This window comes from Vespula pensylvanica, chromosome 1, assembly GCF_014466175.1.
Source record: "Vespula pensylvanica isolate Volc-1 chromosome 1, ASM1446617v1, whole genome shotgun sequence".
Lineage (NCBI taxonomy): Eukaryota > Metazoa > Arthropoda > Insecta > Hymenoptera > Vespidae > Vespula > Vespula pensylvanica.
Genome location: NC_057685.1, coordinates 8,776,641 through 8,804,044, shown reverse-complemented (window position 1 = coordinate 8,804,044; position 27,404 = coordinate 8,776,641). Strand labels below are relative to the sequence as shown.

General features: G+C 30.8%; 1 protein-coding gene across 6 annotated transcripts in view; it reads right to left on the bottom strand.

Moving 5' to 3' along the window:
• Positions 1-27,404, bottom strand: part of LOC122630135 (focal adhesion kinase 1) — an 82,803-nt gene that overhangs the window by 20,305 nt on the left and 35,094 nt on the right. For 3 of the 6 annotated variants that reach the window (XM_043814333.1, XM_043814341.1, XM_043814357.1), the window contains exon 2: positions 9,141-9,758. The exons of 2 other annotated variants lie outside the window; for them this stretch is intronic. In XM_043814333.1, the coding sequence (XP_043670268.1) occupies positions 9,141-9,223 (83 nt within the window). In that variant the 5' untranslated portion in view covers positions 9,224-9,758. Of the gene's footprint in view, positions 1-9,140; positions 9,823-27,404 lie in introns of those variants that run through there. One more of the 6 variants, XM_043814349.1, reaches the window with a different exon arrangement.

Genomic DNA, 27,404 nt, shown 5'->3' with positions numbered 1-27,404 from the left:
AAGCTCTTTCTCATCTTGTCTCTCTCTGTCTCTTTCTCTCTCTTGTTTCTGTCTATCTCTACCCAGTTCTTTTTTCCTCGCTCGATGAAAACTCAACGGATGCTTCAGAATAATCGTCGGTACACACAGGACGAATCCGGTTGTTACGCGATGGCTTCGTCGACCTGAATTCTGATTGCACGAGAGGAATCGAGAAATTCGGTATCTTCGTTTTTGGCGCATCGTAAATTTCGTTTAAGTAAATGGGAAAAAAGAAATTATATATATATATATATATATATATATATATATATATATATATAAGCGAGAAAGAAAAAGAGAGAAAGACGGAGTGTCTTTGACTTCAACCAATTTGCGATCCTTAATGCATTCGATTAATATCTCAACACTCGTCTCTTCTCTCTTTACTTTGGTATCTCGCAAAATTTAATGATCGCCCGATCTTTTCGCTAATTATCCGTTACGTCAGATACTTAAGAAGAGGTAGCGTAGGAATTTCTCGTCGTGTCGTGTTTGCTTCTGGCGAAAAGGGCCAGTTTAATTATTCGAGAGAAAGCTTTACGAAAAGTAACTTCCTTAAATTCTCTTCGTTATAAAAAACTTGCTAATTCATGTAATCACCTTGAAACGACGAAGTTTTTCAAAGTAATAACAACGAACAGAACCAGTTGTTCTACTCGCATTTATTAACTCTTATAAATTATAGCGCCCGGCAAATTTTTCGAAACTAAATTACAGATGGATTAATTAATTATATTTAAAATTAACGATTGTATAATCGTTTGAACAAAAAATTGTAGTCGAGTAAGTTTTTTTTTTTTTTTTATATATATTTACCGAAAGTTTCGATTTAATAAATTAACTTTCCAATCAACATTTGTTGTACTTTATCGATCAGACATTTTTGTTCAATAAAATTCTTCACGAATTTGTCGTTCGCACGCGTACACAGAATTGAGATTATTTAATTAATTTCTAACAAACTTACTGGTTACAAAATTCTGAGTTTGACCTAGTTTCTTTTTTTTTTTTCTTGTAAATACGTAAGTACACTTGTCTTACTTCTTGTGTACATTGTTATATCTTAATTTTTTTTTTGTTCTTTTTTCTTTTGCAAATATTTTCTAGACACAATTACACGTCGCATAAATCGCTAAGAAGGGTTCAACGTCCGTGCAAGTCCGTTGAAATTTTATCGTAATGCTGGTACAACACGGCAGTTTCTCAGTCGTGCATTCTAGTCAACCACTCTACGCCGTTCGTCCGCGTTTGCGATTATTCTGTTTGTCATCCGTGACGCGTAAAGCGCGTTTGCGAACGCGAAGGAAGTAAGTTGAAGTGGAGCGTGAGGAGAGCCCTTTGTAATTAAGTTTTGTAAAGGAAATCGTGAGAGTAACCCATATGCAGGTATCATATATATCGAGAATTCTAAACTATGTATTAATCTCGATAAGTGCAAGATAAAAATAACGTTATCGGCGAGTTTCGAATATTCTCGCCGAGACCTGATACATAGTAATTAATTCACACGTGAGTTTCCCTTTTAAATTGAACAAGATTTACGATGGACATCGCGATATCGATTGAACTCGTGTCATTTGCAAAAGCTACTTTCATTAGTATAATTCAAGCGAGTTTACTACGTCTATCACATGGATTATTAATAATAACATGAAAGAGAATAAAAACTCTTCCTTGTACATATAATTTCTTTTTCTTTTCAATGTTTACACCAAATTTGTACTTCTTATTTTTTTTTACTCTTCTTTTATGTTTGAATCGTTTTCCACTTTCGTTTATATTATCGAAATAAAATCTTTTTGCACTTTATTTTTATATACACGGTTTAATCAATTTTTTATATTACTTCATTCAAGTTCGTAAAAAATGAGTAGAAAAATTTAATGCTAAATTTGGTACACATTACATTTATTAGTTTGCATTTGACTTTAATTTATTTTACAATGTTTTATCGATCTATCAATAAGTTATTGCGAAATGTTTAATAAATTAATTCAACAGAAAAAAACGTTTTAGAAAAAATTGTCAAATTTTGCTTAAAACGATTTATTCCCTTTATTAGAAAATAATTATTGATTTATCGATATATTCATTAAATAATTTATAGAAAAGAATGGATGGTGTAATGATAAATTCAATGATCTTAATAAGAAGAAAGTTTTATGTATAAGACGGTGTTTCTAATGTTTTAAAAGGATTTCGACGTCGAAGACGACGTTCTAACGTCAGGAAGACGCGTCTCGTAAATTGCGTACCACGATGACGAGCGACGATAGGAGTTAACAGCGTTGGGGATCCGCTTCGTATTCGTGCTCAAATAAACACGAACAGCCTCGCAAATTTAACGTCTCTCCGAAGCACTTGGGACATTCACAAAGGACGTAGTAATGAACTACTCGATGTAAGAAGCTTTGCTAAACGAAGAATCGACGATATTACGACGAATTACGGCTTTACCTCTTTATTATGATTTTTCTGTAATAATTTTATCGATTAATCGAACTATATAACTCAACTACAAAGAATATTATAATGCATGTTGACGAAGAAATTCCTTCGATGAAGCTTATAACGTTTATGTAAAAAAAAAAAAAAATTTCTCATGATTTTATTTCAAATTTATAATATAACTGTCGATCGAAAATCGTTATCAAAATTTGAAGAATAAACATCGAGATAATAATTTTTATCGATTTTATAATAAATGTTTTTTTTTTTCTAAGAAAAACAAAAATTGAATAAAAAAGAGAGAGAGAGAGAGAGAGAGAGAGAGAGAGAGAGAGAGAGAGAGAGATTGCATTAAATGCATTATCACATAATATGACTAATTAAAATATTTGAAAATTTTGTTATAATTCATAAAGCATGAATTTTCGTCATATTCAAACTAACAATGCAAACCACGAGGAAAAAATAAATTATTGCGTTCTCAAAGAAACAAAGGAACGAATTTTATTTATGCGCTTCGTTGACAATGAACTCTTATAATTTGTAACTTCTTTCAAGGTTGAATATTAAAAAAAAAAATAAATAAATAAATAAAAATAAAATAAAGTAAAAAATAAAAAATAAAAAAAAATGAAAGAAAGAAGAAAGATATTCATTTTGACCATTGAGCTTCGCGGGATGCCGCTAATTAATTCGAAATTTTTCGAGATTCAACCAAGCTGATGAGTTTCCTACACGGACCGTAAAATTGAAACTCGATGGTCTGGTTTAGAAAATGTTGGTGTCTCTACGGGTTCTGGTACATCAGTTGTACGTATGAACACGATGGTGGTCCTTTTAGATTCTAAAATTACGACCCTTGATAGCTTTAAAAGTTCGTTGAAACTCAACCATTACAGACAGTACGAGCCGATCGATTTTTTAAACTCTTTGAAGCATTACGAGCGAATATTATTATATCTATTATAATACATAAGTTATACTACAGTAATTATACATATATATCTTTTTCTGAAATTAATTAAATAATAAAGTTTATGAGAAGGAATGAACAATCCCTGTGTATATATATATATATATATATATATATATATATATATACACACACACACACACACACACACACACACATATTATCATATAAGTGAGATTAGAAAATTTATAGAAAATATAACAAAAATCAGCTGATTTTGTCTATTGTAATCATAATAGAACAAATTGTATTATACTTATTTTTTTATATATAAATGATACAATTATAACTATATAAGAATAATAATTCTATTAGATTTATATTTATAATAAAAAAAAAAAATTGCATTATATCTTTTATCTAATATTCTTAATACAAAATAATATAAAATTGTGTTATTATAAATTGAATGAAGCCTTATTACATAATGTAATTAACGATATTAACAAAATTGACTTAAAACCGGTATATTATATAGCTTATAAGCTGTTAATAACATGTCGAGTATGAGAGCATCAGGGTACTTGTAAGCCTTCGAAAAAAAGAAAAAAAAAAAAAAAGAAAAGATAAAAATCTTTTGATGTAGCCTGAAGATCATAGATCAACTTAGTCACGATTTTGATGTATAAGACATGTTAAAACAGTATGGATAATAAATTAATAATAGTGGCGATTAACGTACTCGTTATCGAATATGAATAGAGAGTAAAAGGTATAACGTTTAAATCTCCTATATAATCGCAAAATATCACGTGAGCGGAGGCAATTATGTAATAAGTAGTCTACGTTTGCCGTTGATATTCTAAACGAGAGAACGAGAGCTGTAGGAACAGTGGAATATAATTCTAATTTTCACGTCCTGAAACACGAGAGAGAATTTGAAACTAACTCAAACTACCGAACGCACCACTTGTGGACGTTGTCTCGAACGTCTTTTCGAACTTTTCGTGGTACTAGTCTAGGCTTTTGGCTTAAGGGTAATCTTACGAGCAAACTTTTCTCATTTCCCAGTTGGAGTTTCGTACATAAATATATATATATATATATATATATATATATATATATATATATATATATATGTGTATAAAAAAGAAAGTAAATCGTTCGTCATCATTCGAACTAAGATTTTCTTTCGTATCGAAAGTTATAACAAAAACATCCCTTCGTTATTAATTTCATGATCATTTATTAGATTCGATTATATCGATGGATAATTTTTAAAAAATTCGTTAATGAATCATTTTTTTGTTGTATTATTATTAAGAGACACGTGTAACGCGATTGACATGATTTTTGGTAATCATTTTTTATATACAATAATATTAATGAATCATTTTCTATATAGATAATATTCATCTTTATGAATTCTTTTTTTGACAAACGTTCGGAATACGATCGATATGATTTTTCGAGATGGACGTTAAAGGTCATCGACCAACGCGTATGAGTCATCGCACTGAGTCAGTCTGTACAAACGAGGACGAACGTCGACCATCACGAAAACTAACCCAGTTTAAAGAGAGAATCACGTAATAAGAGCCGTCACTATGCGAGCTTCTCTTCGGGCTTCGTCATAAGATCTATTAACGCACGAGTGATCTTGGAAATGATCACAATGTTTTTAAAACTTTTTATACATTCATACTTATCTATGTATGTTAAAATCGCACGAACGTTGAGGAAAAGAAAATAGAAGGAAAAAAAAAATATATATATATATAAAAAATCCCTTGATATATATAAAAGATTCCTTAATATATAATATATATCCCTACATATATATAAACATATAGAAAAAGAAATTATAGAAAGAAAATATAAAAATAAATAATGAAAAGAAAGAGAAGAAATATTATTAATGAAATATAGAAATACGAATTTAGCCAATGATAAAATAACAACTTGCGCCGAGTTAATGGCGAGCGATTAGCTGGAAATATTAAAGTGCTATCGAAGACATGAAAATATCTTTTAGTCGAGGGCATATACTCGACACGAAAAAAGGAGATACGTAGGTCTGCGTTTTATACCATAGCATAGAGGAACATAACTAACTTTAAAGACTCTAACTCTTCGTTCTTCGCGTTCACCTCTTTACCTTAGGATTCTATTTACGTAAGAAGGTTTAAATCGATTGCGTCTACGATTCCAAGTTAGATCTCTATAAGATGGAAGCGCACGGTAATGGCTTTAATTAGTTAGTCGTATCGAGCGATTTCTCATCGCGTATGTATTTACATAAGATACCACCTGTCTAGATCGTCCAGGGAAAGTTTAATTGTAACTTTAACGAGTCCCCGATTAAATTAGATGTTTCTACATATTGCGAGATCATACGTTCCTTTTAATTTATCATCTGCGTTAACCCTTTAGTAAACATGTATCTTTTATTCTTGTTTTTTGTTTCGTTTTTTTTTTCCGTATCTTTTTATGTTAAAAAGAAAGTAATAGGAAAAAAAAGAACGCTATTATAATTTGTTGAAAAACTAAGCAACATATTTGTAAGAACATTATGTATTTATAAAAACGTTATTAGAATTTACTTAAAAATTGTATTATGTTACAATTCTGCAAAGAAAGATTTTAATGATTTTAATGATTTGTATTTTTAAACGATCGATCTATCATCAACAAATATAAGATACGCAAATTGATGTTTGACGATTGGAACGTAATTAAAAGATACGATTAACGTCTTCTACGCTTTTAAAAGGCAGAACGTACTTAAAACTTGAATTTATAATTAGAAAGGATAAACGAAAATTCCTAGCTCTTTCTTGCTCCGTGGAAATATTCCCTTAAAAATTTATCGAGGAAAATGATTATCTTGAAATACATCAAGAAGATAATAGAAAATATGAGTAATATACGAGTATTAAAAGAAGAGATAGAAAATTTCGTTTTCAACATCGTCCAATTACCATACCTTTCCTCCAATCTTTTTTCACAATAAAAATGACGTTTGAACTAAGAAGCTAAGATAATTTTTCAATTAAAAATTCAAATCTTTTGATAGATATAAATTAATTTATTTCATTTATAATTAATTTCCTTTCCGTTACATTTTCTCTTTCTGATATTACTTCGCCATTTTTGTCCAATCTTAATCTAATTATAATAAAGTTCTTCTCTCTTTCTATTTATATATATATATATATATATATATATATATATATATATCTCTTTCGGTCTCTTTCATAAACGTATTAGTAGAAATCAGGAGATGGGAAATCTAACGAGCCGATCGCGATTCCGATGCTGCGAGTCGAGTTCGAAGGATAGTTAATGGTTCCAATTAACAACGGTTACCGGAGAGAGTTCGTGGTCGATGATGGCAATTTTGCCATGGTTACCCAGGCATCGACGTAACAAGGACGAAAACGAGCACTTTCTGCATCGAGCTTCTCCTCTCTCTCTCTCTCTCTTTCTTTCACTCACTCACTCACTCACTCACTCACTCTCTTATTCTCTTCTCGTTCGCTTCTCGTTCTTCCATTCACGAATCGCAAGGAACCTCCCGAGGCTTTATGCGCGCAAATTGCCACTGGCTGGTATTCAAACGAGGCAACCCCTTTGTTTAAACGCCTGTTCCCGTGGCTCTCTGAAGATTCTAACAGCTGGATGCTCGACGTACCTAAGAAGAGGTTACACCTCGACCCCATCGTAGAGAACTTTTCAAACGTGTTCTCGTACATGCGTCTTTACGACGCCTCTTCGACGCGATGTCGGCGACGACGAGGAAAATCTTTTTTGTCAAGAGCTAACTTTAACAAGCAACTACGTAGTACCAATTAGATAAATTTCTTAAAAGATATACTCGTCTTGATAATTCTAAACTAGTTTTAAACTTTCTTTGATAAAAGTTATATAAATAAATATTAATATTATTATTAATAATATAGAGGAGTTAAGACAATTGTTTATTTCATTAATCACGTTTTATTATTTTAATAGAAAAATGTTACTCCTTTTTAATAGTTATATCATTAATCATTTTCTATGTTAATCAAAGTGTAAAGAAATGATAAATTATTATTGTTAACTATCTATGTTTTGTCTAAAATACAGTTGGATATAATAATATATATTTATAAATGTGTATATATATATATATATATCTATATATTTATATATAGTCACGATAAGAAAAATGATGCGATACGAAGAATGAAAGATAAAACAAATGCTAGTTCCTGGAAAACTTCCTGAAAAAGTTAGAGGAAAATTTGGTTCTGACGAATGCAGTTATTAGATATAATAATCATAATGATATATGTTTCTAAATTTAGTCGATAAGAAAAATTGTAATATACGAAGAGTAAACGATAAGACACAGTTGTCTCTGAAACTTTTATAAAAAAGACTGGAGATTAGAAAATTTCATGTAACGCGCAAATATAAAATATAATAATATATTTTTGATCTTCATATTTTTTAATCTTCATTCAGTAAGAAAAATTATAAGATAAAAGGAATGAAAGGTAATACAACGTTAGTCTCTGGAAATTTCTCACAGAGATTAGAGATAATTCGATCGTGTCGTATACATATCGCGAATACAATTATCAGGGGTTTAAATCCGGGCTTCATGGGCAGCATCCTAACTGCAGAGATACAAAGCTATTAAAATTCCTGTATTGTATTGTAAAATAATGTTGTTGCTAAGGACAATTGATCGAAGTTTTTGAATTGTAAAAAAATAAGAGAATTTTTAAACCATTTTTAATAAAAGCGTCAATTTTACATAATAAAAATCACGTTTGAGATACTAAGATAATTTTCGATTAAAAATTTAAATCTTTTGCGATACATATAAATTCATTTATTTTATTTATAATTAATTTCTTTCACGTTTCATTTTGTTTTTCTGATTAATTACTTTGCTGCTTTTTGTTCGACTTTAAGCTAATTATAATAAAGATATATAATAAAGATATGTATATATATAAACTTGGAAATTTATTGGATGATTCTTAACTACGACATTATTTTACAAGATAATGCTGGATTTTTAATAATATTGTGTTTCCATACAGAAATTTAGGATTCTGTCTGAGTTTTCCTGCAGATTATAGAACCCATATATTAGACAGAAAGAATTTTTTCATAAATCTTAAATAAAACATCAAGGAACTATGTGGACTCGTTAGTTTTTCAATTCATTTTATTCCTTTCCTGAAAAAAATTTGCCCAAACTACGTAAATTTTTCGACGCCAAAAACGTATGCAAACCCTTAAATATAATAATATATATTTCTTAATACATTATGTATATTAAATAAAAGAGATCGTACAAAATAAAAAATAAAAGATAGAACACGTCATTGTGTCTTAAAATTTCATGGAAAGATTAGAGATCAAAAATTTTGATCGTCAAGAATAAAATTATTAAATATAATAATATATAATAATATAAATATTATATATATTATACATAATATATAATATACTATTATATAATATATATAATATTTCTACTTAATATATAATATAATATTATAATATATTATAATAATATACATATTTAATAACCGTAATAATAGATAAATATATACCGATTCGATAAAAAATATGGTCAGATACGTGGAATGAAAATATAAAACACGTTATTACTATACGTTACTACTACACCTTACTCTCTGAGAATTTTATCAAGAGATTAGAGATTAGAAAATTTGATTATGTCGCGAATACTCACTCGGTGGTTTCGAGGTACTGGAAGACCCGGTAGACGGGGCGTCGATACATGAAGAGGTGATCCTCGACACGCTCCACCATCATCCTAAAACCACTTCATTCGAAACGGTGGGTCACTTATCATCACCCACCACTTATCACCGTGTCTTCAGTAGTAGTAGTAGTAGTAGTAGCACAGCACTGTTATCACGAATAATTATATCAAAGAATTTTTTTTTTCTTTTTTTCTTTACGAACGATTCTTTCGACAATTCCTTTTTTCTTATTCAGTCTTTTGATCCTTTTATATCACTTATCTTTTTGTCTTTCAAACAAATTCTTATCAATCGATAGGACGGTTATTTGAAATACAGGCACACAGATCAAAGAAATTTTCGTGTTATTCGAATGATTTTGTACGATCTAAATGATTTTGTTAGGATCGTATTTCCAAATCGTGATTATTTGTCTCTCTTCAACGATTTAGACGGCAAAGTGTAAACGATTCTAGATTATTACTAGAAATTTTTAGACGGTCATGGATGGAACGATCACTTTTTTAAAATCAGTCTTTCACATTCGCAGTCTTCTCTTATTGAAACGTTTCTTCTAATAAAGATTAACGATATGTCGGTTGACCCTTAAATGCGCGTAATCGTAAAATTATAATTTTTATGCCTATTAAAAATTATAATGATACAACTTTTGCTATTATTTTCTAATACAATAATATATATATATATATATATATATATATATATACACATCTTTCGTAAATTTTTTTACAAAAAATAAATCCGACGTCGAGTAATTAAATATCTAATAATAATCGATCTAAACTAAACGCAACCGTAAAAGAAAAAATGAGAGTCGATATTACGTTTTATCGTAAATATCGATAAAACACGGGCCGATAAAGACGAAGAGAAGACGAATTTTGAAGTAGCTCGGTTTTACTCGAGTGGCTACCGTTAAATCCGCTATGAATCGTACGTTCCGGTACTCGAATAAGAAGAAGAATAAGAAGAAGAAGAAGAAGAAGAAGAAGGCCTGATAAGAAGCTTGCGTGCAAATGCATATATGCATGGGCAAAGCTATCCTATCTCGAAACGACGCTACGACGACGATGGCGACGTGGGCACCGCCTAAAGCCGCCTGCAGTCTCCGCAAAGAGAGAGAGAGAGACAGAGAGAGATAGGGAGAGAGGGAGAGAGAGAGAGAGAGAGAGAAAGAGAGAGAGAGAGAGAGAGAGAGATAGACAGAGAGCAGCGACCACCGCAGTCTTACCCCCCGCGACACAGGGCAATCAACCCCTTGTCTCCTGGATTCCTTCGTGCGAAACGCGGGTCCCTACTAACTTGGGAAAGGTGAATATCGATCGTGCATTACCGGATACGCGTGAACCCTATAGTTTGGTCTATTAAACAGTCACGCAACTATACTGTTAACTCGTCTCTACTATGTAATCAAATTCCTTGTTATACAGGACATTTTTATTCATAAAATTATATATCATATTAGTCACGTTCGTTTAATTAATTAATTTTTTTTTTTTGTAATTTTCTATAAGGACGTATCGTTTGCGAAATTGATTTTGTTTTTTGTTTGCTTCTTTTTTCTTTTCTTTTTTTTTTTTTTTGAAAGGATGATTTTTACTTCTTTCGCGATACATTGCGCAGATATTTTGATCGGCAAGGAACGTTTGATCGACTCGAGACGTATGGACGGACGGAAAAAGATCTTTGGCACGATGATCAGCCCCGCACTTGAACTTTCACGACGAATTCACGTTGCTAGTTTCAAGAGGACTACGAGATCTTTCTCTCTCTCTCTCTCTCTCTCTCTCTCTCTCTCTCTCTCTCTCTCTCTTTCTCTCTCTCTCTCTCTCTTTTGGCTTGGCTAGGTCTTAGAAAAGATCGATGTTTACTCGTGGACAAGAGAAACCGTATCGAACTTTCAAGTAGTCGAGTTCGAAATTGGTGCAAAGCTATTAGCTCGTACTTTGAAACTTTTAGTTCAAAAAAATTCGGGAGATCATCGAAACTTTTCACTCGTGATGTGAATGTATCACTAAATCGAATAGGAAATTCTACGATATATATATATAGTATATATACCTATGAAAATAAACGTTATTAGTTATATAGTCGCCGGGATACCTCGAAAGAGCCCGCGCGAAATTCAGTAAACGCGATTTCCGGCATGGCGTGTCACTGACAGAAACCAAGGTCGTGCAACCTTGACACGGCAGGAACATAAAATTTCTCCCGCCATCGTGTATTTTGCTATTCCCTATTTCAACTACACCCGATAATCTTTCATCCCGATCATCGGAATATCCTGCAACCCAGGAAACTCCTAACAAACACTTTCTTCACACGAACGAACTATCACAATGTACGTACCATCAACGATCGATCGAATATTCTCTTGACTACACCTGAATTCACGAAAATAATCCTATCTCACCGTAAACACACATCGGATACACCGTAACCAAACATCACGAGTCGAATGATGATACAATAAGATTGTTAAATACTAGTCCGATTATTTAACATTTTCGTAGCCTTTCTTTTTCGTGACCTTGGACATGGGCGAAGGCCAGATCGCGTCTCGTTATCGAAATTGAAAATATCGTAGATACCGGAAGTAATAAAGCTCGCGCTTAGCAACAGCCAAATGTCTTTCTATCCCTCTTTCTCCCTCTCTCTCTCTCTCTCTCTCTCTCTCTCTTTGCTTCTTTCCTTCCTTCAAAGTTCTCGTCTTCGTCTCGCTGGACCGACGCGTTCTGTCGCGATGCAGTGTGTCGACGTTCGCGACAAGGACGCGCGTTTTCTATATCTCTCTCTCTCTTTCCCTCTTCCTCTCTCTTTCTCTCTCTCTCTCTCTCTTCGGTCAACGTACTATATAGAAGACTATACGCGAGTAGGTATACGTTTTACCGGCCGAAGGGGAGCAGGCGCTTTGCTGGGTGCGGCAGCCTGCGCCGCGACGCTCGGCGTCCCTTCCACCACCATCACTACCACCACCACTACCATCTCTACCATTACCACCACCACCACCACCACCACCTCCACCACCACCAGTCTTACTAACACTAACAGCAACAGCACGCGTCCTTCCTACTCGACGTTCGTTGCTATCACCACTACACCACCATCACCACCATCACCATCACCATCGCGAGCATCGGACTCGGCACCACCGACGCCACCGCCCCTCCTAAAACGTACGAGCGAGGCCGAAGCTAACGGCCGACCGAGCAAGCTTCGTGAGATTTTGCGTCTGTGTATGTGTGTATGTATTTTTTTTAGGTATGTGTTCGGGTTGAGCTACAGTGGTTACAAAAAGTATTGACACTCGTCTGAATTTTTATGTTTCACAATTTTACCACGATCGTCCTGGGCTTTTATTATAATTGTATATAAATTATAGATTGGACATTGGAAATATATGCAGGAGGCGTATTTATTTTCTATGAAAAATTTATCTCGATATTTTTTTGTGATATTCATCTCGACGTTTTTAACTCGAATTATATTATATATATATATACATACATATATGTGAGGAAATGCGAGGAAGAATTGATTTAAATCAAGTTTGAGTCGATTCATCAATACTGAAAGAAAGAAAAAGAAAAAAAAAAAAAAGACAAAAGTGAAATAAAGTAATAAAACAAATTGTTGTATTTATTATTATGTTATTAATTATTATTATTATTATCATATGATTTTTGTAAAAAAAATATTGAGAAAATTATAAAAAAAAAAAATATAAATAAATAAATTAAAAAAACTAAAGCAAAAAATATTTTTTGTATCTACAATACGTTTTCAAACATTTCATCGATACGAACATATTGTTATCTCATATTGGATATTAGGAAAAAGATTTTCAGAAACGTTGAAACAAATTTTCGAGACACTCTTTTATATTAATTATCTCTTCTCGGTAACTCTAATAGAATTTAATCATGCTGAAAGTTTGTATTATTGACGAACTATCCTACGATCGCTTATTTTCAACTTTACACTGGGAGATGCTGCATGCTTCAGGCAATATGCTCTAACTCTGACTTTGTTCGAATTAATGATGCGTTGAGAAAAGTTCGAGCTCGTTCGTGCGTCCACAGGAAGGTCGTCCAAGCAAAGTCTATGAGAGTTTTCAATTTTTTTCAAGTCGAAAACTTTTCTCGTGACGGCGTTCTGCGAGTTAAAAAAAAAAAACGAAAGAAAAAAAAAACAAAGAAAAAAAAGTTGAAAAAGAAAAGAAAATGTTTGAAGATAATTATCTCTAGATGTTTTTTTTCTGTTGTTTTTCTTTTTAATTTTTTTTTGCGATATAAACGAGTATCTGACATTTCTGTACGATAATCGAACGATTCACTTTCAAACGAGTCGCGATCGATCCTTAATGCGTCCTCGAAACGCGACTCCCGAACCTTCTTGAGCCTTCTTTTTACGTTTTATCGTAATGTGCTCGTTGAAAGCCGACCTTTCCCTTCGTACAGACCCTTTCTTCTTTTACACGAGGAAACGATGAGTTTCAACCAGGAAAGTCAGTCGGTTATTCTTGCGAAAGTGAAAAAAAGAAAAAAGAAAAGAAAAAAAAAAGCGAACCCTCTTTTTCTTCTTGAAATTCCGATGCAATCGACGGAGTTCCGATTGTAAGTGGGTACGAGTACCTTCCAAAACGAACCTAAAACGTATCTTGAATATCTTGAAAAATCTGAATTTTCGTAGACGTTACCTTCTTTTCCCAGACGAAAACGTTACATTTAAGTAAATCTCGATTTTATCATTTTTTCTATTTCGATATTTCTTTGCGAACAACAAAGTTATTAATCTTATTTTGTCTTTTTCTTTTTTTCTTTGCAACAAATATTCGAAGTTTAGATATTAACGTTGTGAACGTACGACTCATATCTTTGTTAGCAGCATATGTACTTTAAAAAGGAAAGGATTTATCGAACGGTAACTGGAAATGTAGTTTGAAGAGTTCGCATTAGCGAACAAACGTGGGGAGAATTCCACGAATTCCAATCGAGCTTTTTCGATGATAAAACGATTATAAGATTTACGTAGGTACATTCATCGAAATACTTATTCTTTGTGATTACTCATGGATTTATCGAGGAATTTAGTATTGGAAAAAAAAGATGAACTGATTTTCTCTCTCTCTCTCTCTCTCTCTCTCTCTCTCTCTCTCTCTCTCTCTCTCTCTCTCTTTCGTAGTTTTTCTATCGCCTTAAAAACGTATTGTAAGTTTACTCGTTTCGGTGAAAATCGACAGAATGTTATCGGACGAAAACTTTTCAACTATCCTTTAACACGTACCCTTCGAGATAAAGCGAGTCACTTCGCGAGATTCTGCGGGTAAACATCTTGCACTTTTTCGCAGGTTCACCGTTTAAAAACTTTTCCTAAACGTTTCGAATCGAAAATTGTAGAATGGATTACTACAATTTCACGATTAGAATATACTTTCCTCTCCTCGAATATAATCATACGAATTATAGGAAAATGATCGATTATCGACTTCATTGATATTTGATTTAAATGATATATAATTTTTAATTCCGTAATAACTTCAAATAATTCATAATTTCTATCGTATTAATATGCCGTTTTCAAAGATGTCCGATTATCATTGATTTAATCCATTCGAATGTTCAACGTGAAACCCCGTGCAAGTTATCGAGCGATAAGTTGGAAGGGCGTATCTGCGAGTTTTCGAGATGCATCTGGTCTCGCGAACGCGTGCATACCAACCCTGAACGCAAAGCAACGAGCCCGGAAAGCCGGCTGGCCAGGAGGGTGGACGCAACCCTATTCGGTCCTAGTACGTACATATATAACCCTCGATGTTTCCTGTAAGTACGACTAAGCTATTCCCTGCTACCGATGCGCAACGCGAATATCGGAGGGTAAGGGTCAGTTCATCTGTGTACATATACGTGTGCGTGTGCGTGTGCGTGTATGTCGTTTGCCTATGCGTATGCGTGATACGTGTTCTCCCTTAACATCGAACGAATTTGCGTTTGCATTGTACGTTCGGACAATAGGGTATCAATCTCTGTAAAAATATAAGTTCATTAATATTAATGAGTGTAAATCCGCGAAAATAATCGTTGATTGGTTGACAGTATTATTTAAAGAAGTAACTTAATCATTTATATCTTCTTAAATTTTAATTAAATTTATCATTTTTTTTTTTTAGATAATCACGAATTCTTTCGTGTTTACATCCGGAGGATGGATTTCTAAGAAAAATTATCGAATTGTTTAAATGTAAATGAAAGATAAGTAATTGATCTTACGGATTATCACTCATTTTATACGATCATTCTTATAATCAACGAACTGAAATCAATTACAATATTAATGCATATGTCTGAGAAAATATTCAGCGAGGAAGGATGGTCGAAATTTTCTTTTCTCGTTTTTTTTTTTTTTAAATAAAACTGTAGAAATTTAATACTAAAATAAATTTTTATAATCTCGTTAGATGATTATAAACATTTCGGACAAACTGATGTAAGGAAAAGAATCGGAGTATTTTTGTATTATTTTTTATGATGATTTTATGAAATATATGAGGTAAAAAATGTGTAATGAATTGATCAACTGATATAAATGAGAGAGAAAGAGAGAGAGAGAGAGAGAGAGGAGTCGTTTTAAGTGGCATAGAAGTTGGCATTGCGGTCATCGTTAAATTGGGATCACCAAAGTCAACGTCGAAAAGAGCTGTTAACGTCACACGTCGCTCGATCATAATGGATTACATGCGATGTAACATACACAGCGTGTAGACTATGGGTAGTAAGATCTCCGATATAAAAAGAAATATAAACTATATCGACCGGTAGTAAAGTATCGAAAATTATCGAAAATAATAAAGTCAATAAGAAATAATCTTTGATTTCATAAATAACAATAAATAGAAAAAAAAAATATATAAAATAAATGATAGAAATATTTAATATGATGATAATTATATTTGATTATATTATTACGAAAATTTATCGAAAGATTAAGATAAGAATTATTAACGAGTTACGTTATCGGAAATGGCGAAGCAAAATTAAAAAAACAATGTTTGAATTAGCAGATACGAGGATAAAAAATATGAAATATACGAATCAAATATTATTTATAATGTTACGAAATGAAAAATGTAGAAAGAAGAAAAGAAAAAGAAAAAAGAAACAAAAATGATTTTAAAAAGAAACTAACAAACGACGAATTGGCACGATTTGTTGGACAATTTAGATTGACACGTGTTATAGATATTTATGTAGGAAGTTTGACAAATTTTATCGGAACGTTCGTTAAATCGTTTTACGAGAACACTTTAAAATCCTCAAAGTAACACGCTAGTTTTGCGGAAATACCGATTAAAGGGAGAACGCCATTGGAGAAAACTTAATTTTAAGAAGTCGTATACTCTTGGCACGCGGACAATTAAATTTATTCGACGCTCCTCTCTGTCTATGGCAGTTATACGATTAGAGAAAACTAATTTAACGTAACTTTCAGAGAAATTACTAAAATAGATTACGCGTGCGTCATCGTGCGTCTAGAAATAAAATCGTATTTTATAAAATTATGTCCTTTAAAATTTTACGAGTTGAGAATCGATGATTCGTTTAATACAATAATAGAATTCGTAATATAATTCGTAAATATAATAACAGAATAGAAATTTTATGAAAAATCTTTGTTTGTTTATTTTGTTTTCATAATTTAAACATTCAAATATAACGTGGATAAAGCGTTGAAAGTATAAAATTTGTTTTTTTTTTTTTTTATATATACGTACGACATAGAAACGTCAAAACAAATCACGATAATTATTAAATTTTAACTTATTCACTGCGAGACAATAGTAAAATTCTATTGTTATCATTGAATTTAAATTTTATTGTCATCGGATTCAAGGAAATTCTCCCAGCGTTATAACCATCTTTCATTTTTCTCATCTATTGAAATTGGACGAAAGGAAATTCTAAAAAAAATAATTGTAGTATTTTGTTCCTTTTTCTCCGAACGATTCGAAAAGAATCCTGATAGAAATTTCTAAGAAAGAAGTCTAGGATGCTAGTTCTAAATTAATTCAATGAAATTCGAAATTCCTTAGAACTACAGCAAATTCGTCGTGGAAGATAGAAGAAGGAAACTGAAAATTCGTAGGTTTCGATTTTTACGATTTCTCTCTCTTTCTTTCTCTCTCTCTCTCTCTCTCTCTCTCTCTCTCTCTCTCTCTCTCTCTCTCTCTCTCTTTCTCTTTCTCTCTCTCTCTCTCTTTAGAATTCCCAACACGTACGTAATCTTGACGTTGGCGCATCCTGTAGTACGACAGGATAAATTCTCGATAATACTTGGAAAAAAAATAAATAAATAAAACAAAAAAAAAAAGAAGAACTAACATTTCCTTTTCTTTACGACATCTTATTCTCTTTTACAAGACGTCTGTAAACATTTGTAAACGTACGATTAATTTTTTCTCTCTTTAAAATCTTTTGTTATCAGAGAATCAGTTTCGTTCAAACTTTTAAGATTTCCAATGAAAATCATGATCTAAAATTAAAAAATCGCTGATATATAAACCACGTTTTCATTCGAATCACTTCTCTATTATTAAAATTCCGAACTATGTTCATTACTATGTAACAAATCAACGCGAATATTCGTTCATTAACATGGAATTATTAATTCCCGACGATTGAAATAATTATCGAAGTTCTACAAATTGTAAGACCATTCTTCAAAACTTTTTCCTTTAAAATATAACAAAGAGAAGAAGAAGAAGAAGAAAAAAAAAGAAAGAAAACAGAAATATAAAGCAATGGATAATATTTAATTTGAAAACGATTGAAATAATTAACAAGAAAAAATTCCACAAATTATAAAGTCATTCCACAAAACTCTTCACGAAATCTAAGCTTTAACGAAACCCTTTAAACTATAACAAAAAAGAAAGAAAGATAAATAAAAAAAAAAAAAAAATAACAAAATAAAAAAGAAAACAAATGCGAATAGATAATATTTAATTTGAAAAGGACCCTAACGAAAGGAAATTTAGGGTGAACTCTCTTCCGTGGTCTGGATCATATCGTTACCCTTCTCTAACGTTTTCTATCTTCCTCTCTCTCTCTCTCTCTCTCTCACTCTTTTCTCCCCTTATCCCTTCTGCTGGTTCACCCTACATAAGATAGATGAGCCCTAACGGAAAGGGGAGTTAGTTTCGATGCGAACGGCCAGCGTGCCACATAAAAGACACGATTTCATCTCATTTCCTTTCTACTTTCTTTTTTTTTATCTTTCGCACGTTCTTTTCTTTGCTTTTTTTTTTAGCTCCCACCGATATCGCGTTTTATCTTCTATTTCTGTCTCTTTCTCTTTCTCTGTCTCTTTCTCTATCTCTATCTCTCTCCCTCTCTATTTCTTTCTATCTCAATTTCTCGTATCTATGGTTGCTCGCTTCGTCGCGTTGGTCGAGTATATCGAGTTTATCGATCCGCGAAGCCTGGCTCGGCTTCGAGTCTCTCACGAGGATGCTGTGAACTTTTTTCTAGTAGTTCTGGGAAATGGAAAACAATAGTTTTTCTTCATTCTTTTTTCTTTCCTTTTCGTATTTTTTCTTGTCTTCTTACAAATACCACGGCCATGAGAAAGTATCCGTTTTAACGGTGTCTCGAGGTGATTAAAAAGTGGAGAAGTACTTTATCTCTAACGGAAAATGTGCTTTATGACAAGACGTTAATTATCTAAGGTAGTTAGGAAGTCATCGTAAGTAAGTAAGTTTATGATATACGATAGATTTACCGAAAGGTTAATAAAATTAAAGAAAACTTTGATTGTTATTGAAAAGATATCGATAGTCAGTTAACTTCGATATCGAAGTTAAATGAATTTAATCGAGTACGCCTCGAAAGTTTGTAGGAATTGCGATTCTGTTTGTCTGATTTCTTTTATAATTAAATATAATATTAGTTTTAAACAATGGATACGATTTAAAGCAAAGTTTATCGAAGTTATATTTTTTCAAATTAAATAAATTCAGAATGAAAATTCTTTTCGTTTTCGTTCTCTCACGACGCCTTACTCGATAGATTATTATACATTTTACGATTATTATATAAGTGTTTATATTATTAATATTGAATACGAGTAATATTTTATATGAAATATTTTATCAGAAAAAATGTTACATAACAAAAATGAAAAGAACGTTTTAAGCGGATAAAGTTAACATAAAGGCTGGTCGATGTTTACTGTCTTTTGATTCTCATTTTGCGGCCAATCATACGGAAACTCTCGGCAAAGCATCGTCGGTAATTAAAACCTTCGTAATTAATGACGAAGCTTTCGAGTAACAGCGGAGCTTTTTTTACCCTTTCCGAAACAAAGAAAGATTTACAAGCGTGGATTATGTCAAAGCCACGAACGAAGGAAGGAATAACGCATAACGGTGGAGAATTATCTTCGTTGATGTCACATTTGCGGCTATTCGATTCGTGTAAAATGAAAGAAATAAATTTGGACATATAAATTTTGATTTCCAAAGAGAAAGATTTTTACTGAAATTTTGATTATTTCAATTGGCAATTTAATTTAATTGCGCTATAACGCAAATATTTTTCGTCTGTAAAAAAGCAAATTTACAGATTTAAACTTAAAGTTTCATTAACTCGTATATATATTAAATATTATACACATTTTAAATAGCGTTATATATATATATATACACATATATTTTAAACGACGTCGTATAATATAAATTAATAAAAATACAAATTTTTATGTGTCCGACTTTAAAATTACATAGCCACATGATGGGCTTTATTACTATTAATATTTTTAATATTATTCAATATTATTTAATATTATTTAATATTATTTACTATTAACAAGATTTTCAAGGAAGTAAAAAAAAAAAAAAAAAGTTTGAAATATTTTTATACTTCTTTCTTTGTTTGTTTGTTTCTTTCTTCTTCTGCAATCTTTTCATCGTTTCATCGCTCAAAGCGCACTTTTAAAAGTAATAAATACTTCGTAAATAATTTAAATATTAATTTGTAAAAGTAAAATACTTTGTTTGCTCGTTCGACTCAATATTTTAGACGAACGTATTTCGTGGGATTAGAAAGCCGTGAGATTTTACGGTACTATGGCATAGCTGATGCACCGACGGTGGTGCATCAAGGCATCGAAGGAAGTCTTCCATGCTCCGGCAGTCAAAACATTTTTACCGCGGTATCGTGGTATCAGAATTTGCCTTTCCTTTTCTACCGGCTGAGGTGCTTTTCCATCGCAAGATGAAAGATCTATCTTGGTATACTTTTTTCCCTTTACCCTCTTCCTCCCCCTGTAAAACCAATGTTCTATCTTACTATCAGTCCACGAGGAAACATTTACCGACTCTCTTCTTCCGGCGCATTAGTTTTTATCGTTTATCGAATTTCCTGCTTTAATATTCGTTCCGGAAATGATAAACTGTAATAAAAGTAACTTTGTTTTATATATAGTATATATATATATATATATATATATATATATATATATATTTAGATGAAAATATTCAAACGTAATACATATGATTTGTTGAAATGTTTGAAATTCTTTTTTCGTGTACACAACAAAACAAACTATTCGATCAGACTACTTTATTAATTTTAAAGGATTCTTTAATTGTTATAATTAATTATAAAATATTTTAGTATATAATATTTTGATCGTTATAAATTTATTCTATATTATTAGTCTATATTGTTGCTTTTATTTTTATAAATATATAAATCTATATATTACCAGTTTTATTTCTATAATTGTATCTCCGATAATTATAATAATTGTTTTATTAATTTAAAAAAGATTAGCAATTACTATTACTTTTTTCTTTGTACGTACAATCAGATATCTTCAAGTTTGCTCATTTAAATTCTCGACCTTGTATATCTTCATATATGTACTAATTTTGATTAATGACTGTTCTTTTCTGCTACCTATATAATTTAACTTACAAGAGATAAACCTAATCGAGAACCCGACTCTCCTCTGTTTCTCCATAACGAGAAACTTACGCCGAGACGTTCCGTTTCCCCGTCGCTAATTACAAATTCACCCTTTGTATCCCGAAATACTATTCCAAGAACGTTTTTCCCTCGACAAACGTTTTCTCTTTGAAACAAAAGAGGCAACTTTGGTACTAACAAGAAATTGTAATAAATAACACGACTGCGATAATAGTGCCTTATAATTGCCTATAATTTATAACCGGAAAAAAAAAATAAAGAATATCATCGTTTGTAATTTTATGTAAATAGTTATACGCTCAAAAAGAAAGATGATAAAACGTTCTAACTCTACGTGTAGAAAAAAACACGCTTTTGTAAAATATCCCTTGTTTCTAACGTTGATTAGATTACCTACCGACATATTAATATTATTAATATATTAATATATTATCTATCGATACCTAAAGAAATGAATCTTTTTAATTTTTATTTTGAAATATTTTACATTAACATATGACACTATCAAGACGATTTATTTTAAAACAAAATATAATTCATTTGCTCTAGTCATGATTTTTATAATAAAAACGTAAGTAATAATAAAATAAAAATAAAATGAAAATAAATAAATAAATAAATAAAATGTATACATTGAATTTGATATTATAAAATTGTTCTTTCCACATATTTTCTTAAACGCTTTAGAAAATGGCCTTGAACTTGCATAAGACATCGTGGTAAAGACTAGTGCAACCCTCGGTGCAGCGAAAGTGCACACGCCATCCGGTCTGCGACCGACAATGAACAGCGACTCTTCGCTCGTTTCTGCTTTATCCGCCGCCCTCGATTTATCGCACAATTATCGCATCTGTTCCCTCTCACCAGACTTTCTTCTCTCTCTCTCTCTCTCTCTCTCTCTCTCTCTCTCTCTCTCGTTCTCTTTCTCTCTATCTCTTTCTCCTTATTCCGATGCAATTTCTTCACCGTCCAAGCATCTCATGAAAATCATTTCGTTTTTATAACAAGCAAATGTTTAAAATGTCTACAAAGGACGAAATAAAGAAAATTGCATCGAAATTCTTTTTTTTTCTCTCATTTTTCATTTATCATCAGTTTTTTTTTTTTTATTTGATTTTCTCTCTTTTCTCTTGTTTACTCTTTATATTTTCGTTGATTTTTATTCAATTAATTTTGTATACATATATTTATGTATGACACACACACACACACACATTAAAATACGTACAATTATATGTGTGTGTGTGTATATATATATATATATATATATATATATATATATATAGGTGTATATAGTATATAAAAAAAAGGATAAAAAAATATTAAAATTGCGTTCATTGAAAGTCGCTACGAATTTATCGGACTGGTCGATAAAATAATGTATTTTTATTTCTTTTTTTTTTCTTTTTCTTTTTTAATATATCAAAAGTTAAGATAAGCAAGTTCGATAATTGAGCAAGTGAGAAGCACTGTCGGTGGTTGCGTGACACGCGGTTGCAGTAGTTTACGCAACGTGCATATCGAGTCTTGAGAAAACTCAGTCAGCTATGCAGCAACATGGTGCACATATACGATGGTGTACGTGTTCGATATTAAATTGCTAATTGGCGAACGAGCCACAGCTCGAAGGTGTCTCACGGAGATATTTTAATCTACCGATCGGGATTATTTGTCACGGTTATGCCCGACGTGATTAATATTATTCACTTGTAGATATACTTCGGGATTTTCTTACGAACTCTCTGGGTTCCATCTGAGAGATAATTTTTATTGTAATTAGACAAGTGTCTCGGAAAGTAATTTAAGACTTTTTAAATAATTAATACTCTATAATTCGATTTCCTTTTTTCTTTTCTTTTTTCTCGGCTTTACAAAAATTATATAATGTGAAATTTATAACATAAATTGTACTAATTTGCACTAATTTGTAATAGATAGTATAATTCATACTAGGATAATTGTATCATACCTAATATATAAAAAAAGTAAGAGAGAGAGAGAGAGAGAGAGAGAGAGAGAGAGAGAGAAAGAGAAAAAAACATGAATGAAACTGTGAATGAAATTCGCTGCTACATCATATTTTATTGCATTTAAATAGAGTAATTTCGATGTTTCTTTTTTCTTTTTTTTTCTAAGAAAAAATTTGCTCCCATTTTTCTTTTTACGACGATAAAACAAAAGTTTTATCTTACAATCGAGAAAATTGACCGAAGAAGAACGATGACACACATCGATTCTTAGAAAGAATCCCGTTCGAACCTTAGAGTTTCTCGGACTTCGAGAAGAAACTGTCAGAACAGGTGTCTTTGAAAGATTTTCAGAGAAAGAGAGAGAGAGAGAGAGAGAGACAGAGAGAGAGAGAGAGAGAGAGCAACGTTAGAACCGGAGCTAAGACGCAGTTCACGAATGAAAGCGAACCATAATAAAAGATTGGATTACTATCTCTCTGGGAGAAAAGAAAAATAAGATAAAATTAAAAAGAAACATCGCGGAAGATTGGATACATTCACGATTCAGCGTATCTCAGTTTGAGTAGAAAATTTAATAATCTTATATTTTATTTTAGAATATAGTATATTATGAGAGAGAAAGAGAAGGCGAAGCTAAATTGAGTTATTTTTTTACATTCAATTTGAAATACGTTAAAAAGAAAATTAATTTATATTTATTTTATCGGCCAATTCGATAATAATATAATTTTGTAGCTTTAATGAACGCATTATGTTTTAACATTTTCATATACTAAAAGTGTCCTTTTAAGATAATAATATATGTATATCGTGTAAAATCACATTTGGTTCAAATTAAATTAAATTGTGTTTTTTATTCGATTTGGAATTGTCCAGAGTAAATAATTTATAATTATTTTATCGATTAATTCGATAAACTCGTTGAACAAATTTCAAGGAATACAGTTTTAATATTGTTAAATGCTAAAAGTTCTTTTATATATATATATATATATATATATATATATATAATACTTATTTAAAATTATATTTATTTGTATAATAATTAATTATTACAAAATTATAGTATAAATTATCGAATAAATTGTATTCCCTAATTTTTATTAAACTCTTGGAAATTTTTCAAAATACATTTCTTATAAACGTATTTACATAAATAGATTTCAATATATAAATGAAAAATTGAAATTATCAAACAACCGAATTGAGAATGCTTCTCTTTATTGCGAACAAACGACACAATTCTAGCTACCAAGCATTATCGCAACGCGATTGACTCTAATCTCGAATGTGGCAGAAACGGGACGTTAATTATTATCATTGAGGAAACATTCGAGAATCCTGTAATTCCTCAGCGATAGCAAGTGAGCGAGCGAACGCGATCGAAAGTTTTTTTTTCCTTATTTTCTTTCTTTCTTTTCTTCTTTCTTTCTTTCCTTTTCTTGTATGAGTTCAAAGAAAAAGATAAATTCAACGCACCATAATGATTCACGACTCAACAAAAGCTTCTTTCAAGTTCACCGAACTATAGTGCTTATATGTATGTTATATACAGAGTGAATCATTTAATTATTAGATAAATAGATAAATATGCATTATATTCTTCTTTAAATAAATAGAAAATAAAGAAAAGAAGTATATTTTTTTATAAATATACTGATTTTGATTAACAATCGTTTCTTTTTTTTTTTTTTTCAATTTCATTATATAATTTGTATACAATAAAAGATAAATTATATAAAATATATGTATATTCTTTTATATAGTAATTTATATGAAAGAATAATTAAATATAAAAGTAAATTGAACTTATTTTCTTATTGAATTTAAAACTCTTGAAGAGAGATAATTTATATTTACTTTAACAGAATTAATTCCATAAATTCGTAATGTCTCAATAATAAACAGTTTTAACATTCGTAATCTATTAACTGTATAGATGTATTTTAATAAATGCATATTTATGTTGTGTAACAAAAACTAATGATATTTAAAATATTTAAAAATTAATAACATTTATGTTGTAACAAAAATTAATTAGATTACACCGGATATACACAGCTGTTACAAACTTCAATTGAATTCTATCGAAATGATGGTTAACTTTTTTGAAAAATCAATAATTTCATTGATCATATTCATTGATAATTTGACAAAACTTATATTATCAACTGTATTGCACGTATACTTGTGAAAACATAACAATCTTTTTGCGAGTATACTCATCACGCGAAGAAAGAAATTACCCTTCTGCTATTTGAGTTCAAAATTTTAGGGAAAATTAATAATTATTCGTACATTTAAGACATTTTAAGATATTTTAAAACAATAATAAGATAAATTAAAAGGAAAACAAAAAATCAGTAAGACACCACAGAGAACTTGCCTCGTCGTATTCGTATCGTTACCATCTCGTGTCCGCATTATTTTCGTGTCGTGTCTATGTCGTATCCTTATTGTGCCTGTGTCGTGTCATATATATGTTATAATTATATCTGTGTTTCAATCTGTCCGACTATCTGTCTGTCTGTCTGAATGAAAGTAGAACATTATGAAGTTAAGTTTCTGTCTTTGTTCCAATTGTATACTTACTTCTCTATATTATATTCTATCATTTCTATCCTCATCGAATTTGCTTTCCTTATAAAATTAATTTTTAAACGTTTTTTTTTTTATTAAATTAATTTAAAAATATGTTAAAGGAATTATTATACTAGATATTAAATCATAAAAAAAAAGAAAAATAAAACCTACTATGATTGTTGACTGTTGTAGCGGATTCTTATCCCTTTTTTTTTTTTGTTTATTTTATTTCGTTGTTGTTTTCGAAATATTTTGAAATGTTGTAAATTTACGAATATTCTTTAGTTTTCAATAAAATTTTAATGCAAATGGCAAAAGTTAATTTCTTTTCTTCTCGCACGACGACGTACGCTCGTTGCAACATTAAAAAATTGCCATTTTTTCACGACAAATACTTGGGCGTATTCGCCAAACAAAGTTGATGAATTAAATGTTACTTCTTCGTAATTATAATATCTATCACAATGTGTAACGTAATTTACTTGAAAAAATATTGCATGAATTATTCGATAATATATGCAAATGTCGTTCCATAATTTTTATTAAAAATCTTTGCTAATTTTCCAGGCTCAATCTTTTGTATTTCATCATAACGCGAATTATAGTTAAATTTTAATAAAATTATAATATTCATACAGTTATTAAAAATTGGGTTAAAAAGAGTTTATTATTTCGAAGGTATTAAATTACCTTTTGCTAGAGTAAATTATTTCAAAGTTAAATTACTTTTTCTAGAATTAATTATATAGTAGTAATAAAAATTATAGATCTGCATAGTTACTTTAATTTAATTAATAAGGCACAGTACAATTATACCTATAGATTTAACATATGCAATGTTTAACGCAAAAATAAAAGAAAACAAAAAGAAATTAAATTAAACACAGTGAATTATCTACAAAACATTAAATTAGTTGCTCCTGTAGCTACAATTGAAATTGTAAGTTTACAGCAATTGTAAGTATTTATAGAAAGAGAGGGAGAGAGAGAGAGAGAGAGAGAGAGAGATACATGCATCAAATAGGGAGAATGATACGGGACAACAATGAAGCAATAATGTAAATAGTTCCGTTCGAAATAGATGTATGTACGCGATGTTATGTACGCATTGCGAGTCGTGAGCTTCTTTTCACAACGGAATTTTCATGCATCGCATTATCCCTTGGACAATTCCCAGTTTCTGACTCATCATCGATCGACCGATCGATGACCTTCTTCCTCGTTTTTTCTCTTACGTTTACGATCAAAGAGAATAACAGGTCGATCGTGACGTGTGATTTAATTAACAACACACAACTAATCAAGCTTGAAAACGTGACGTTAGCGTGGGAAAAAAATAGAAAAATAAATTTAAAAAATGAGTGTCATCGCTTATGATTGATTGAAATTAAAACTCGTGGGAAAAAAAAAAAAAAGAAATGTATAGTCCATATTACGTCTTTTTCATTATTTCAAAAGTGTCATCATATTTTCTGTCAATATAACAATAATACTCATTCATTGTTATAACAACAATAAGATCGATTAATCGTTAATAAATAATTAATCAATATCGCACGGTAAATCGATCAAATCATTGTTATTAAAATCTGAAAGTATCATAATAAAATAAAAATATTAAAATGCAAATAAAAATAAAGATATTAAAACAAAAATATTCAAATCAAAATTACTCGACAATCACCGTTAA